This window comes from Plectropomus leopardus, chromosome 18 (assembly GCF_026936395.1).
Source record: "Plectropomus leopardus strain MGB_pleo_1.0 chromosome 18, ASM2693639v1, whole genome shotgun sequence".
Classification (NCBI taxonomy): Eukaryota; Metazoa; Chordata; class Actinopteri; order Perciformes; family Serranidae; genus Plectropomus; species Plectropomus leopardus.
The window spans coordinates 16,994,302-17,011,623 of NC_142193.1; the positions used below are offsets into that span (position 1 = coordinate 16,994,302).

Genomic DNA, 17,322 nt, shown 5'->3' on the forward strand with positions numbered 1-17,322 from the left:
GGGGCATACTACTTAAAAACATAATATTTAATAAAATATTTTTTATTAACTTGAAATACCTTGAAAGCTGAAATAATACATGCTTCTAGTTTCAGTGTCTGGTCTGTTTTTTTCCGTGAGTGAATCTGGCAGGACACTGGCAAACACTAAATACTCTTTTATTAATTATATAAACGATATATTAGGTATTAGATACATGATCTGATTATGATAAATTATAAACTATGCATCCATTGCTTCCACAATGCATATCAGTTGTGTCAAAGAGAGGGAGAGCAAAAGCAGGCACACAGCTAGAGACACACAAGCAAGTAGGGACAGGGAGACAGGGACACAGCTCTCTGTGTGATTAGAAAGGAGCAGAGAAAGGGGAATGGCTGCTGACCCGCACAGAAAAATGCACTCATGGTGTGAGCAGCCTGGCCACAGCTGAATGACAATTGACATACCGCGGGACTTCCACATCCAGAGTGATCCTGGCGTAAAAATCATTTAAATTTACATGTCCCATTTAACAATTCTGCCAATAGTTACACCCCTTCCTCTAATATTAAAATTAGATTATCCAGCGAATACATTAATATAGTAAATGTTTAAATACATAAATCAATATTTGGAGCCATCCAGGACTGTTATAGAATGATTTCAACATCTTAATAGTCAAAATGTTGGATTGTAGGATTTTTAGGATTTTAGGACATTTCACAGATTTTAGTGCATTAGGACCTCTGTTTGATAAACAAGGTCTATTTTGATGCCGTTTTATGCATTCTGGCACCTTATGTATACTAGAAGTACAAAAATAATTCCCAGTGTGAATTAGAAAATGGCTGGGGGGGTGGGGGGGTGGGAGTTATGTTGCTACAACCAACATCTCTTACAAAGCAGTTTCAAAACAGTCTAGAACCGGGCCTGGTTTATTCCTGATCTAGTTTGATTAAAATTTGATTAAAAGTTTGATTAAAATTGTTTGTTTGATTAAAATTGTGATTCTAAAATTTGCATTTTATTTATTTGTTTGTTTTTGTGTGTGATCAAATTTGCAGCTGGAGTCCTTAAATAAGCTTAATGGCTCTACTGAGGTCTGCAGCAATCAGAGCGAACGTGGCCCCACCCCCGCCCTCTGTTACGTCCGTAGTCATGGAGAATGCGTCCCCCTCTCGACCAATCAGAAACGGCGCTGGGGCCATGTGTGTATTGTTTAAACTGCTCAAATCAGGGTGAGTTTTCAGACTGACAAAACTTCCACCGAACCGAGTGATGGCGGCCGTCGTGTCTGTTAGCACAGCTGCCAGAGATGAAACCACAGACACAGGGCTCAGTTTCGCCCCTCGCCCGCTTCACGAAAATTACGACCTCGCTTCGGAGCACGAAAGCTGGATGTCCGGAGACCGCCGGTACCCCGACCTCGAACCGGGCGAAGAGGACTCTGAACGCGAGTGTCAGCGGAGGGTCGACGAGGACTTGACATCACTGAGCCCCGAAGAGATTGAGAGCCGCTTGGAGAGAACTCGCCGGGAGTTTTACAACCGTAGGAAAATTATCATAAAAAATCTTCCCTCCGACGTCAGCAATCAGGTACGCGTGTGAAATACCTACCAGTTATTGGATGATTGATTGATTGACGGGCTAACGTTAGCCTAGCTTTAATATGCCTGCCATGCTACCTGTTAGCTTGCTAGCCATTTAACTCGTTAGCTGTCTTTAAGTTTGATTAATTCGATATTTTTGCTTTCTTGACGCTGCCTCTAATACATTTAATCGATAACATATATTTTATATACAGCCACTGGAAACAAATTGCATTATTTTAACTTTTTTAGGTTGTTTGGTTAACTGCCAGGTGGTCAGATAACTGTCAATAATGGTCATCTGTGGCCTGTATGACCTGCCGGTCCGGCCTCCTAGGTAACAATTCAATAACTTTGATATTCGTTATTTTTTGTGTCTTCACTACTTAAGTTTCCGAGCCATCCTGTCTGTGGTTATACTTCCTATATGAGGGTTACAGGTGCACTGGGACTTATTTTTCATCAGGCCATCTGTTGTTAAAGCTGGCGTTTGGTTGCATCGAGCAGCCAGTGATTTACTCATGATGCCACATTTTTTTGGAACGTGCCTGACTCGTGGGGAGCGGTGGGCCTGCGGGCGGTACCATTGTTCACAGAGTATGGGGGGGGGGGGGGGTAGTGGGAGTTCGAGATGTGAGTTGCAATATAACAAAAGGTGGAAGGTGTGGGGACAAAACGTTTCAGAAAATGCTAGACAGCATCGCCATTCGCTCGTGAATGGTCAAAAGCAGCGCAGAACAATTTCTCCTACAACAATGAGTCAGTTATTCACCTCTCACCCCCCTCCACACACAGGTGCAACTTGTTGCTAGTTTCCCAGTGGACATGAATGAGTTAATTATGTGAAACTATTAAATAATCTACAATTAAATGGTGGCCAAAATCTACAACTTCCCTGGGAAAAGGGTTGTCAAGCACTGTGCCATGATTAAATTGAATGCCTGTATTTAATTATTGACTGTTCTTAATTACAGGAGGTCCATGAGCTGTTGGGCAACTATGACTTGAAGTACTGCTTCGTTGACAAATACAAGGGCACAGGTTGGTCTCACTACTAGGGATGCAAAGTATTGGATTTTTTGCCGATATCTGATATGCCAAAATAGAAAAACTAATTTGCCCGATAACTGTTATTGACAAACCCACATTTCCCACCTAATTTTAGTGATCGTCGAGTCTCCTTGTAGTGGAATAAACATCAGATTATGCAAACTCTTATCATGATGGCCCACCAGCAGATGGAGACATGAAATACAGTGCTTTTCAGTGTATGTAGTATTCATTCATTGTGCAAAATAAGAAAAATACTTCAACTTAGGGTTGATGTTTTATAAATGTTCACTTTGTCAGTTAAAAAATGTATCAGTTTTGTGATATTTACAGAAATGAGCATGTTGGCTGATTTCAATTATTATATTTTCAGGTCAATATCTGCCAAGATGTACCAATATTAAAGAACATCCCTACTCATTACTTGTGCATCATATTAAGCATTGTATGTATAGTTTAAAGGAGTAAAGTATCTACCACAGATAATCTATGAATGTTAACAAATAAGGAAAAGAAAAGAGACATGAGTCTTAAACAACCTGTGATGCTACAATCCTCTCGATGAGCACAAATTGTAGGGTTCCCATTGTCATGGAAAACCAGGAAAAGTCATGAAATTCCACATCTTAACACATTTTCTAGGCCTTTAGAAAGTCATTGGATTAGTAAAAACATTGAAAGTTTTGGAAAAGTCATGGAATTTTGTGTGTAATGACATTGTTACAGTAATTTTCCATGGATAATGTCCATGTAATGTAACACAATAGCAAATTTATTTTCCATGGCAGTAACGTAACGCTGTGTGTGTGATGTTATGTTTAAAATCACGTTTGTTCATTTTCTCCCTGCGTTCCATCTCCCTTCATCTATGCCAACCACATAATGCTGTTTAAATAGTTTAAATCTGATGTGTTTGTGAACTGCTGGGCAAAAAAATGACCTCAACAGTCATGACATTTTTTAAAAAATTTTGTCCATGAAAATATGTGTGAACCCTGAAATTGCTAAACAATTTGAACTGCTTTGTTCACAAAAAGGAAAATGATCTGGACTGAAAGAAAATATTGCACAAAACGCCCATTGAGCATCAAAGCAAAAGTTAAATTTCCCTTTTTCAATAAAGATGTTGTTTAGATGATCAGTTTGCTTCAGTGTTTCATCAAAAGTTCGGCCAAAATTGTGTCTTCCACTTAATTCCACTACGCCTTAGTATTTTTGTGCTGGTATTTGTTTGTGGTGTGACTGTAGCTTGTATAGTACACAACTGTGTGCTAACTCTGGCAGAAACAGCAAGCTGTTGTGAAATTTTGCTACCAAGAAAGGTCATCTGGCCAGCTCACAATGTTTTTCTATTTAACTGTGGCTGCCATGTTGCAAACAATCTACCAGTTACAGTTTCAGGAGGGGGAGGTGTTGCAAAAGGCCATATAAAATGAAAAAAAATATGGTTGCAAAATAAACCTTTTTTTACATAATTGATTGATGTAGAATATTGGACAAAATTGGAAATTAAAGGCAGGGTTCCCACATTCATTGAAAAACCTGGAAAAGTCATGGAATTGTTACAGTAATCTTCGTTGGATAATTTGAAGTAACATAACGGCAAATTTATTTTCTGTAGCTGTCGACATAATGTTTCTCTAATATCCGTCACTTCATGATGTTTTGTGTACCATCACATATGTTTCTCCATTTTCTCCCCTCGTTCTCTTTTTCCATGTTTGCCAGCGAGCTGAAATTAGGGTTAAATAGAGTTTGGATCTGATATGTTAGAAAACATCTGGTGAGTGGGGCAAGGATTTTTTTTTTCGGTTTACTTTTATCATGGTTTCTTGAAAGGTCATGGAAAAGTCTTGAAATTTCGTCCATGAAAATGTGTGGGAACCCTGTAAATGAAAAATAATTTATTCCCAACATGCTCCAAGAACGCCTGACAGATGGCAGGCAAGCAAAACTTTATTTACATAGTAATTTATTCATATACCTCTGATGTTCTTATGATGATCTTGCACATTGTTTTCAGTGACCGATCTGTCTATTTTGTTGACAGATGGTAGAACTTTTAGTCACAGTATCACGACTCAAAGTTAGCAATTTGTATGCAACAAGACAACTAGTTTCTGCAATTAAAACACTAAAACAATCAGTCTTTAATTATCTTAAGTAGAGTGAAACAACCTTGTATGCCCCAAAATGTGAGCTGCGTCTTAATTCAGGGGAATTGCCTGTTTGTGGTTTAAGTGCATGAGAAGTCAGCTTACCAATAGAAACATCACCTTGGTTGCTAATCATAATAATAGGCCAGAAAATTGCACAAGGTAGATGGTAAATTCACGGTGTGTCTGGTATCTGCCAAACTGTTGTGGCAGATTACAGTCACATTTAGATGTGCTTCTGTATAAAATCTGGTTGGCTGGTTAAAAAAATATACATTTTTTAATTTGGCTTTTAGACAAAACTGCAACAATATTTTATTTTCCCCATCTGCTTTTTCTCAAAACATGGGTAACAGTATGTTTGGTTGACGTATAGCAGCACACCGTAGGGCTCTGGTGTACCTCTCAGCACTGCAACAAGAGTCTGTGGGTGTCAATAACATTAAAATGCGGTCTAGATGCGGCTTTTTAGCTCTCAACATGATGCTCAGTCAGATAAAGTGGGTTTGGTTCTTGTCAGACACGGTGACACCTATTGTAGTCTCGATAAGGGAAATGTTGCAGTGACATTAAAGCTGGTGTGTGGTGACATTGTGCCACCAGCGTTGCCTTTTATCAGACCTACCAAAGGAGAATTGGTGTCACAACCAAGGTTTGCCCCCTGAGACCTGCTGTGAATGAAAATCTTTCTCTTAACACTGACTGAACACGTCACTCCCTCACTTTACACCAAATTGTGTTTATTGTCTCCCTTCCTTCTTCTGTCCCCCGTCACCCTCAGCATTTGTGACGCTGCTTAATGGAGAACAGGCGCAGTGTGCCATCAAAGACTTCCACCAGCATGTGCTCCGGGACAGGGAGATCTCTGTGCAGCTGCAGCCAACAGACGCTCTGCTATGCATCGCCAACCTGCCCCGCGCCTTCACCCAGCAGCAGTTTGAGGAGTTGGTGCGACCCTTTGGTAACCTGGAGCGCTGCTTTCTAGTGTACAGCGCCTCCACAGGGCACTCCAAGGGCTATGGCTTTGTGGAGTACATGAAGAAGGACTCGGCTGCCAGGGCCAAGTCGGAGCTATTAGGAAAGCAGCTGGGCTCTCGCATGCTGTATGTCCACTGGACTGAAGTGGGCTCGCTCACATACCCACTGCTGCACTCTAAATGCCTGTGTGTGGACCGCCTGCCCCCGAGCCTGCTGACAGCACAAGACCTACGCAACGCCTTGGCTGATACCCATGCGCCCGTCTTCTGCCAGGTCAGGTTCGCCACACACAAATGCACTGCTACTTTCTGATTCACACCGCTTCAATTTTTACTTGTTTTCAGAAGGATCCTTAAAAAGACTTAAAAAGGCATTTGATTCATTAACCTAAAATTAAGGCCTTAATTAGCACCAAAATGTCTTAAATAAAACTTTCAAAAGTGTAAAAACTGTTTGGGACATAGGATTCTATGAATCCTTTTTTTCCCCCGTTGCATTTAAAACTCTCAAAATAATTGGTAACGTATATAGATAATAATAAAAAAAAAAAAAAAAAAGTACCTAATTCCTCTGGCATTAACTTCAGACAAATCAGGGTAGAGGAACCAACAAAAATTATGTTTTAAATTACAATAAACATTTGGGTAAAATTGTCCATAACCCTTTGGGTTTTGTTTATTTTGTCTTGTTACGTTTTTTTAAAAAAATGGCCTTAAATTTCATTTGTGATGGCATTTAAAAAAAGTCTTAAATCTTAGGCCTTAAGCTGTAGGAAACCTGAGGACACATTATCCAGATATTCTGCACTGATAATAATGAATGTTATGCAATTTATGCAACGATAGGTCTGTTCGTCGATGAGTCGATCAACAGAAAATGAATCGTCAGCCGTTCGATGGTCCCAGATTTCTGTTGCTGATGGAGATTATGTCTCACAGTGTGTATGTAAAAGTTATGCACTGACACTGAGGGTTAACAGATGGTGGGAATCACTTTTGTATTTTATTCCATATTTGATCTTTCAGTACTTTTCACCTTTACCCCGGTTTCCCTGTGGCCACTCAAAGTTTCAATAGCAATGAGCATTGCTGGTTTCTATGGTGATGCCCACCTGACTCCCCCAGGTGGTGTCATTCAGCAGGCTTTTCTGGAATGAGAGAGAGGGGAGACCTTTTTAACATGACGCACATGGTAGTACTTTTCTGCTGGTTCCAGGTTTTTGGGATTGTTGCAAAGGCAGTGACAATTATGGACCATGTGATGATTTAAGGGAAACATTTAAGATTCTCAGCACTTGTTTTAACAAGATGCAACTGCTATTAAATCATTAGGCCACATCTAGTGCCTGATGTTTAGTAAAGGGCCTTAAAGAGTAACTGAGTCCTTTTTTCAAGTTCATACATGTTGTTTTTATGGTCCAAGATGGTCCAAAACATGAACAGTTCTCCCAAATGAATCTGCTCCACAGAAAATGAGTTGAGAAAGATGTTATAGACGACACTGAGAGCACCCGGGGGAATATTCTGAGTATAGACTGAATCATAATGTTTGTTTACAATAACTTGCAGATAAAAAATAAAAACCCTGCATCACATACATGAAATGAAACCATGTGTTTAACTATATATCTTTAAGGTTACAGTTTGCCAATGTCATGTATTGACAGTTGGAAGTGAGTCATCTCCACAGAAGTGATTGTTGTTGCGATGTTACAGTTTATACGGTCTATATGGGTATATTTACCAGTTCAAAATGGTTTGAAGACTCATCCACTGCAAATGAGTCACAATTATGGAAAGTTTAAATTCTAAAAGCTGTTCTTTGGCAAGTCTCCACTACTTCTGGTCATTTTTCGTACTGCATCCAGCAGATTGAATTATTTTGACTTGGAGGAACAGTAAATCATCTGAGTACTAAATGATATGGCTGCTAAATGAGAACCTGTCAGTGCTAGAATATTGTGCCACCTGTAAGAGTCCCAACCTTATCAATAAACAAAGCCTAGGAAAAAAAAAGAATCATTTTGGACAATGATTCTGGTACATTTCAGGGATTTTACAGGACGTTTCCAACATAAATGTGCTTTTGAATAGATGTTGTGCTTGTATGTGAAAGACCACAGGCCAGTGAATATCAGTCAACCATCACCTTGTGTGAACTGCAGAGTGTGTCTGGGAGATTAGAATGACTGTTTTTTTTTTTCCTCTCCGCAGTTGGCTCAGGGACAAGATGGAAGTTTTCGGCGGTTTGCAGTGTTGGAGTTTGCCACAGCTGAGATGGCCGAGGAGGCACAGAGACTCACTGATGGCAGGCTGCTGGGAAGGACACACATCAGGGTGTCTTTCTGTGCCCCTGGTCCTCCTGGAAGAAGCATGTTGGCTGCTCTGATCGCCGCCCAAACCATGGTATTCAAAGTAATACTTAATCCCCCAAATGACTATTTGTATATTAATTTATTTACCCCATAAGGCGTTAAATTTGTGAGCGAAACATTGCTTTTCTCGCATGCCTCCCGTACACATAGAATCAGAAAACCGAGAGAATTCTTGATTTAATTTAATTCTTAGGGGTCCATGTTTAACAAGAGAACAAAATGAAAACATCTGTTTATAAACTCCTGCAGTATAAAGTCTCATTTAAATAACATAACCTGGGTAGGGTAAATGATATACAAATGGTCTTTTGTGGGTGAAGTCAAGCTGATATCTGTATTCACATGTCCAAAGCTGTACGTTTGCACCTGCTCTCGTGTTAATTACCTGTCCTTTGACCCCTTCCTTCAAGGCTGTGAATAGGGGTAAGGGTCTCCTCCCTGATCCTACAGCCATGCAGATACTTACAGGCCTCAATAACCCTGCTACCCTCAAGATGCTGCTCAACCCTCTGTCACAAGGACCCAAACAAGGTGAGGAGTTCTCACTAGCTCTTAATAAATGCCTTAATTTTGTGATTTGCTCTGGTCCGGTGGATACTGATGTCCTCTTTGTGTGCAGGCCTCCTTGGGGCAGCCCCTACGATGCCCCTGCTGGCCAACCCCGCCCTCTCTGCCGCCCTGCTCCAGCTGCTCCTTCAGAACCAAGCCAAGGCCCAGCAGGTACAGCTACCTTTCTGCCCTTTCACTCCCACATGCCTCCTTGCCACTCAGCCTGTTTTGAGTCATCCTCTTTTACGCAAACACCTTTTTTTTTTTTTCTCACTCTTTGCTCTTTCCCTCTTTACCATTAGCAAGCCTTTCTGGGGAATCATCTTCTGTGGGCTCAGGTGCTGCAAAATAAAGAAAACCCTCTAGTCCCTTGTGTGAGTGATAATGGTGTTTGTGGTGTGGCTATCAGTGTGTGAGGTGATGGTGGTGAAGTGAGATGACTCCTGGTCTCTTTGTGAGATTGGTGATACAAAATGCAATGCCTGGGTGGGTACGCTCTCGCTAGGAAGCTGTGAGGTTTGTTTTTGTGTGTGTGTGTGGGGGAGGTGGGGGTGTACTTTTGAGTGGTGCTGAGTGATGTGGTAGGTGTGCTTCTTTTGTGCACAAAAAGTGTAAATACCAGCTCTGTAAGGACATAATTTAAAACGTGGTGAGTAAGCCTCGGTGCTGCTGATTAAGTGTGCTCGTGAAGTGCAGCAGTGTTTCATCACTCCAGCGTTGCAGCCAGGCGGTGTGACCCTCTTGTGACACTGAACTCTGCTCTCTGCTTTTGGCCAGCAGGCAGGACTCATCGGGGAGAATCCTCTGGCTGCTCTCCCTGTCCAGCAGGGAGTCCATCTGCTCGGAGACCTGCCCCAAGGTTTGCCATCCGCCGACTCCAGCCGTAGTTACTTGAGCCACACACCGCACGTTTTTGCTTTGCCTTTGATGCTAAACATCTGTACCCCTCTTTGCCTGTTCATCTTGGTTACTCCTCTTAACATTGGTCATGACATTTTGGTTACAATGCTAGAAAGTCAAAGTGGTAGTTATGATTTACATGATTACATATGTACTTCCTGGCACGGTTGGAAATCTGCACCGGCTGCTGCCCAAATGCCAGTGAAGTATGCGAGTGGCTGCTAAATTTGTTTCACATACCAGACAAAAAAACAGCCACAATGGCAGCTGAACAAAAGTTATTTTTTAAGTTGGCAGGTGTATTTATCGGAATCCAGATATTGTCAGATTTGGCGCAATTTAGACGCATGACACTTTAAATATTTAAAGACTTTGAATAACCAAGAGAACAACGCTTTGTTGCTCCGTTCAGCATGCAGGGGGCGGGACCTCACGTGTTGTGGAAAGTGAAGCCTTGTTGAATGTATTTCACAGGAGTTTCTGACCACCAGTAGCTGCAACTAGGATGTGTTTATTATTTGCCTTTATAACCCCGGTGATGCGGACTGTGTCCAATGTCTTAACCTACGTTCATTCAATAAGCAGCTAAAAGACAATTGGAAATTAATAATCACAACTTTTCTTTTTATGTAGTAAAACTATTAGCCTTTATAGTTACATACAAAAAAACTGCAGAGTAAAACTCCTGCGTTTTATTTTTTACTTAGAGTGAAAAATGAAAGACATTGATTGTTTGTGATATCTGAATCTGCAATGTAACCAGTAAAATGTCTGTCAGCTAAATGTGGTACAGTATTTGTCTCTGAAGTAGGAGTTCACAGTAAAGAGTACACTGCATATTTTAAATGCTTTGGGGGGCTTTTGTGTATGATTTTGGGTACAGTGAGTTAGAACAGCAACATAATTCAATTTTTTTTTTACATCTAAACTTCATAATAAATCTATAGCTTTTTGAGGCCGAGGTGTATTTCTCAGGACATGATAATAACACAGACCAAGCAACTTACCCCCTTCTGAACAGGCATGTTATTAACAGGTGCCACACTAATTTGTCAAAAATTAAATATTACAATTATGATAATTTCCAACCATTCTTTTATCTAATTCTCCAAGGTGGTGTCCCCGGTCTTGGTCTTCAGACGGATCCTTTGGCCCCCTTGAAGCCAATGCCACTTGGCCGAGCCTTGGCAAGAGAGCAGGAGTCCCCCACAGCAGCGTGCACCTTCCCCCAGACTTCCTCTCCCACCCTGCAGGGAATCTCCATGCCCCTGATGAGTGGGATGATGGGGGCAGATGGCCTCACAGCACAAGGGGTGAGATCCCAAGAAAATTTCCTTTTTTCTTTTTTTATAATCTTTTCACCCGGTAGTAAAAAATAAATCACATTTTCCCCTCCTGTCAGGTCTCCATACTAGGAGATCCTCCCAAAGATGTGAACCATCCCCAGAGTGCCTTCCTCGGTGTCAACAATGTTTTTCCTTCAGGTGTGGTGCTTTTTTTTTTTTTTTTTCCCCCCCTCCTACTGTGTGATTCTGATTTTCGTGCTTGGTAGTCTGCTCTTGTCCACTGCATCACCTCAAGTAAACACAGGCCAGCATATAATGTCTGTCTGCTCTCCTTTATTCCAGGAGGCAGCTGCAGACCTCACCCCTATAGGAAGAGGCCAACATTAAGCAATGTGTCCAACCAACACGCACACCAGAGCATACAGCCAAATTACAACCTGCGCTACCAGGATTCCTACAGCCCAGAATACCCTCCTCTACACCAGGTAACCACTATGTTTCCAGTCCCTGTCCATGAAAAGACCCCATATTTTTTAAAAAAAAGTTTATTCAGGGTTCCCACAGTCATTGAAAAATTGGAACAGTCATGGAATGTCACAGTCATATTTTCCAGGAAAAATCATGGAAATATGTTTTGTTTAATAAATTAAACTACATTAATGTAACTTAACGTTGAAGTTTTTTCTGGAGCTGTAACATAAGTCTACTGTAACTCTAATATATGTCGAGGTGTGACGACATTCTTGTTATGTTATGTTTTTGTTTGTTTATCATGTACGTTTCTTCATTTTATCCCTGTGTTCCCCATCTCCCTCAATATATTCCCACTAGGCATGTCAAATGTTTTTTTAAAGCACTTTTAAGAAAGGGGGCATACAACTTTAAATAGCTGTGTTTATTTTACTGCAGATTTTAAAGAAACATGGGTTTGGAAGGCATGTTTTATTTTAAGTATTTTGACGATTTTTTTGTTTTAATACTTTTTTTTTTTTTTTTAGTTTTATTTATTTGCAATTGTTATAGATTTATTATAGAATTTAAATTTTTGAAAGGCACATTTTCACCAAAATGACACTATTTATCACAGCCAGAAACTGTAAAAACAGAAATTATTGTTGGATTGTCAAATTTCTGTCCGTCCTTAAACACATCATGTGGGATGCTGAAATTATGTATGAATAGAGTTTGAATCTTACATGTTTGGAAAAACACTGGGCAAGTGGGGCAAGAAAAGAAAAACTGGGACTTTTTAAAGCAGGCATGTCAAACTGGTCCACAGGGGGGCCGGTGTGGCTGCAGGTTTTTGTGCCAACCAACCAAGAGCACACAGTTTGACCAATCAACTGTCTGAAGACGGAGATCAGTTGATTAAATGAGTCAAGTCTGGTGTGCTGCTACTTGGTTGGAAACAAAACCTGCAGCCACACCGGCCCCCCTGTGGACCGGTTTGACATGCCTGTCTTAAAGTCATGAAAAAGTTTTGAAATTCTTGCCATGACAATGTGTGGAAACACCGTTTTTTCCCCCGATTTCATAATGACCTGATGAATGTACAGTATAGTGCCTGGTTGCTTATTGCTGCAGTAGCCGACATATAATGTGATCTGGTGTTTCTCCTCAGGATCCTCTGGCTCACTTATATGAACAGCAGGAGAACCTTGATGCTGGAGCCTTGGCAGGCTTTGGTCAGCAGGTAGTGTTCAGTCAAACATTTTAAGGCTTTGTGCATATTTTACATTTTATTAGGTGACACATTGCGTACTGCTCTGTAGTAACAGTTTGTCTCCACAGCTCTCTCGTCACCACGACTACAGTGAGCGATTTTCCCACTACAGCTACCCTTCCAGTGAACCCATGTCCTCTTACTTCAGCTCAGGGCCCGAGGCCCCCAGTAATGGGAGCCTCCCTACCACCCATCTCAACAGGGTAAGTTTTTCTGTTTTTCTTTTGTGGTTTGGTTTCAGACTTTTAGGTTAGGTTCCCAGAATAAGCCCGTGTTCAATAATTAATGTTTGGCTGTGAAGTGCATGAGCCTCAGTAACAGAAGTTGAGGTCACTGAAGGTTGGTTGTTTGTCCTCAGGCTGTGGGAATGCCTCCTGTGAGCCACACCACTAACTACCCCCCAGGCCTGGGGAATGCTGTGAAGGTAATTGAGACACTGTCTTGTCTCTGCCACTTTTTTTTTTTTTTTTTAAAGTCTTAATGTTTTGTATTATGGCTGTCACTTAATATTTGAAATTTGTTCAAATGTTTCTAATTTCCAAGCCCAGCAGACATTTTTATTTATTTATGTATTTTTTTGTAGCCTAGTTCAGACTGAAAATTGGCAACAACACAAATCTGTTTTTAAAAACGTTGCAGCGGTGTGAAATGTCCAGTCGCAGCTCGACTCAAGCCAGCTGATGGTGTCACCTGCAACTCATCTTGTCAAATCGCCAGTGGCTGGTTTTAGAACGCAACGCACGTCACCTGTTTCAACAGCCAATCGGCTTGCAGCAAAGTCCACTAGCCTAGTCAAAATGACTGCAGATGGCCTGTTTGCTTGGTTTGGCTATCTCTGACAAAAGCCTCCGTCCTCACGGTGTCGGTGTCAGGCAGCTGCTGCTGCTTGCTGTATGTGCTCATATCACACACATACTTACTCATTTACTGATTAATCAGCATTGCATCACTGTGGCATATTTTTATGAGTACTGTCCATCTGAAGCTCAGGCTGTTTTGTTTTTACCGTTTCTTCACCAGCTTACCTGAGATGCAGCTATCTCACCATCATAAACCTCACTTATTTTATGTCGCTACAAATTGTTATCAGATAGAAGATAAGCCTAAAAAGCTGCAAATCAGAACAGAAGTGCAGGGAGTTATTGCCACGGAGATGAAACACCATCTGGTCTTAGTTGCATTGATTTAAAATGGCAGGTTTTCAGAACTTTGCAGACCGGAGCATTGCGAATAGATGCATGTTTGAACTTGTGTCATCGTGAGTCTTTGTTCTGAACTGGGCTTTACAGTCTACACTTCCAGCAGACTGTTTGAAGTAGTTTGTGTTGTGATCCAGCAGAGGGCCTTCTAAAATGTCACTGTCACTGCTTGACCTGTTGCATGCCCTCTTGACCTATCAGTAACCTAAGCAAATGCAAAGATGCTAATGTTGCTAATACACCAAAAATCACTGGCAAACAAAGTAGTCTGGAGTGGACAATGAAGACACCAAAAGCATTTAAGAAGTGTGTGGAACAACTTTCTGTTCTACACCATAAATTGTAAAATAACTATCAACGTTTGCTCGGTGTTGGACATTGTACAAAGCAGCTCTCTCCCTCTACAACGACAACAAAATTGCGGACTCACTAACACCCAAGTTATGTAGCGGGAGGCACGACAGACGAGTGGAGCAACAGCAGTGTACAGCCTCGTCTAACTGCCTTCTATTTGGCTCGTCCAGCTTCAGCAGGCCCCGTGCCAGAAGCTCGTAAAAGTGCCATCGCTGCCAAGATAAGATGATTGATATGCAAGGATATGCAGCTCGTTGGTATTGTTTCAGGATGTTATGATGGAACTGGAGCCTGTATGACACCACACAGGAAAACAAAAAGACTTGAAGGATAAAACACTTGCTCTTACCACAGACATCCCATGTGCTTATGATGCATCTCTTTATTAATTAAGGTTTTTTTTTTGTTTTTTTTTTTATTCCGCTTATAGACTCCCATTGGTAGCCACAAGCGTGTGTTCTCCCGGCTGATCCCATCTCCGGAGCCGAGCCCCGAGGGCGGCTACGTGGGCCAGCACTCCCAGGGCCTTGGAGGCCATTACGCAGACTCCTACCTTAAGCGAAAGCGTATATTCTAACTACGGCTGAATGCTGCCTGTTGTAGGAGTAGCCATTCAGCAGCCAGGACACAATGGCATCTCCTCTGGTGTCTTCCAATGAACTGGATAGCGTGGTGGTCCTTGGATTTGTCTCCTGTGTGCTCCTGTGAGTGACCCCTGGAGGGCGCCAGGGAGCGCAGCCTGTAGCTATCTGGACAGTTGTTTCACTCCATGGGAATTCTTGGTGGTTGTAATTTTTTTTCTGTTGTGTATATATGATTTTAGTGTGTTGGTAAATTAAGTTTTTACTTTTTTTTTTTTTAATTTGACTTTAATTTCGTGTTGAAAAACGTGTACAGTGAGAAAAAATGGTTAATTAGCATATGAAGTCTTTTCTCTTGAGCATTTTTTTTTTATCCCTGTGTTGAGTGTGGTGTATCAGCAGATAGTTTGGCCAGTTTTGCTTTTTATTATGTTTGACATCCCTCTAAAGTGATGCTGTCCACAATTTCAGGCAAAGGGACTTGCGTAGTATTAAAAAAAGCTTTACTTTAAGGGCTCTACGTTTTAAAAAGCCTTTCTAATTCCATGTAAAGATGTTCAGTAGTTTGTTTAATGAGATGATGTTTTGATGTTGTTTTCCCCTTCTTCCACAGGGTTGTATATTTCACTGTATGACCCTCCTTGGTTTCAGACCTCTCCTCATTGGTTAACATGCAGCTTTCCATCCACCAATGACAGCTGTGTGCGTGCCTGCCTTTGTGTTATGACGGTGAAGCTTTTTTCCATTCTGGCATGTTTTCTCAAGCCTCAACTTTTCCACGTTGTTTGTCTTTTGATCCACACCCTCCAGCTTTGTTTTTGGAGTCTGTTCTCTACACTGGTTGTTGAGTGATGCACTTTGACGTCACAATATCTGTACTCACCTCTTATGAGATGCCATTTTCAAGTCTCCTCTCACTCATATTTGTCCCAGGAGTTGAATATTTTCTGTGTTTGTGTGAGTTTTTGTTTGCTAAATTTAAATTTTGAATGTCTTTATAGTCCGAACACAACACCTCTGGTTGAGTTGGGTGGATGGGGCGGTGGACATGCGCTGTGTGCCATCTCTCGAGTCTGGGAGATACTAATGGAAGCTAGTGGCAGGTGATTGGTCAGTGACACGACTGTTATCGTTTTTTTTCTCTTTTTTTTTTTTTTAATTTTATTTTTTAAAAATAATTATCTGGTTGACAGTTTGATTGTGAAAACCCATTACCTCTGACTTCTGCTAGGAAATGCAGCTACACTTGAGCCTTAACAGTGTTTTTCTGTGACATCATCCTGCCCTGTGTTGGCTTCCATCTACATTTACCATTTCTGTGTTATTTGCTGTGTAAATAGTTAAGCTTGATCATTTTCCCCCATCCTAAAGTCCAAAACTTTTTGTTTTCTTTAATCATACCTGCCTCTGGTCTGGTGTTTTGAATGAATTTGCTGCTCCTACGTGTTTTTGTCGTTTGCTTGTATGCTTGACAGCTGATGTGACCAAGAGTGGCGCCACAGCAGACCGCTCATGTTGTGTATGGACCAAGAGATGCAGCCGTACTGTATGATGATCATTCACTTTGATCGATTTGATCCTAACTGCCATCTTCTCATCTGTACCGCCATGATTGTCTCTGTATGTGTGTGATGTGAGCAAGTAAATGTTATTGAAACTCATGTTGTTGTGAACTCATTATTTAAAAAAAAAAAAAAAATTGACATTTTTGGGATTTATGTGAAAATCTCTGTATTTTACCCCAAATTTTTTCAGCTTGTGTCTTGGGGCATGCCCTTGTGTTTGTTCAGCACTTTACCAAGAGCACATAATTTGCTCTTAAAGCAGAACTGCCTTTAAGAGTTTTAATTTTTGGCTGCAATTTTCATTAATTTTAGAGCTGAGTTAAGTGACTTAACAGATTTGCATAATTTGATTTAAATTTCTGCCTTGAACCCCAGGATGCAAAAAGAACTGTATCTGATTATTTTTCTGTTGAATGTAGAAACTCATCAAAACCAAAGTGATCAAGTAATGGAGAGCATATTCAACGTTTGAAAATAATGTCGAACTACTGTCAATAGTAAAATCAAAATAAATTGGCACATGTGTTTGAGCAGGAAGAGTTGTGTCGTCTTTGTGGCGTGTCAATTTATCATAGATGGATTACTGACGCATGGGTGGATTATGAGACAATGGGCCCTTGATCACAGATATGCAAAGGGGCACGTCACCTCTCTTACATAGGAGCAGGACACAGACTTTATGATGGTTTTGCCTCTCTTTGTAGTTCCTTTGCATCTCTGGTCTTTTCATATCTCTTCATGATCATTTTGAGTCTTTTCCTGCTGAGTATTGTGTTCATTTGAGTGACGTTTTGCATAACAAAATTACAAAAAAATATACCAGCTTACCAAAAATACCACAGGGAAAATGCATAACGTCCATTAAAAAATAAAACACACAAACAAAAGATTCAAACCCCCACAAAGTCTGTTTCTTGCTTATGTGTAGAAGAGGTGATAAAACCTTTTTTCATGTTTGTGCCCAGGGGCCCACTGCCTTACAATACACCCATGCATCGTATTGGGGAAAAACCTTTCCTGTGGGTATAAAAGCATC

The 17,322-nt window shown here is 41.0% G+C and overlaps 1 protein-coding gene across 2 annotated transcripts; it reads left to right on the forward strand.

The window, feature by feature from the left end:
* The first annotated feature begins 1,204 nt into the window (after window positions 1–1,204).
* Window positions 1,205–16,382, forward strand: raver1 (ribonucleoprotein, PTB-binding 1). Of its 2 annotated transcripts, none has more exons than XM_042505575.2 (14): window positions 1,205–1,578; window positions 2,546–2,612; window positions 5,559–6,028; window positions 7,969–8,160; window positions 8,540–8,660; window positions 8,749–8,849; window positions 9,456–9,537; window positions 10,692–10,891; window positions 10,981–11,062; window positions 11,207–11,349; window positions 12,486–12,557; window positions 12,656–12,790; window positions 12,946–13,011; window positions 14,571–16,382. In XM_042505575.2, the coding sequence occupies exons 1-14, from the start codon at window positions 1,261–1,263 to the stop codon at window positions 14,715–14,717; spliced, it is 2,196 nt and encodes a 731-aa protein (XP_042361509.2). In that variant the 5' UTR covers window positions 1,205–1,260; the 3' UTR covers window positions 14,718–16,382. The 2 variants fall into 2 exon arrangements, with proteins under 2 accessions (XP_042361509.2, XP_042361510.2); XM_042505576.2 differs by having other exon boundaries at window positions 9,459–9,537.
* Window positions 16,383–17,322: the final 940 nt, after the last annotated feature.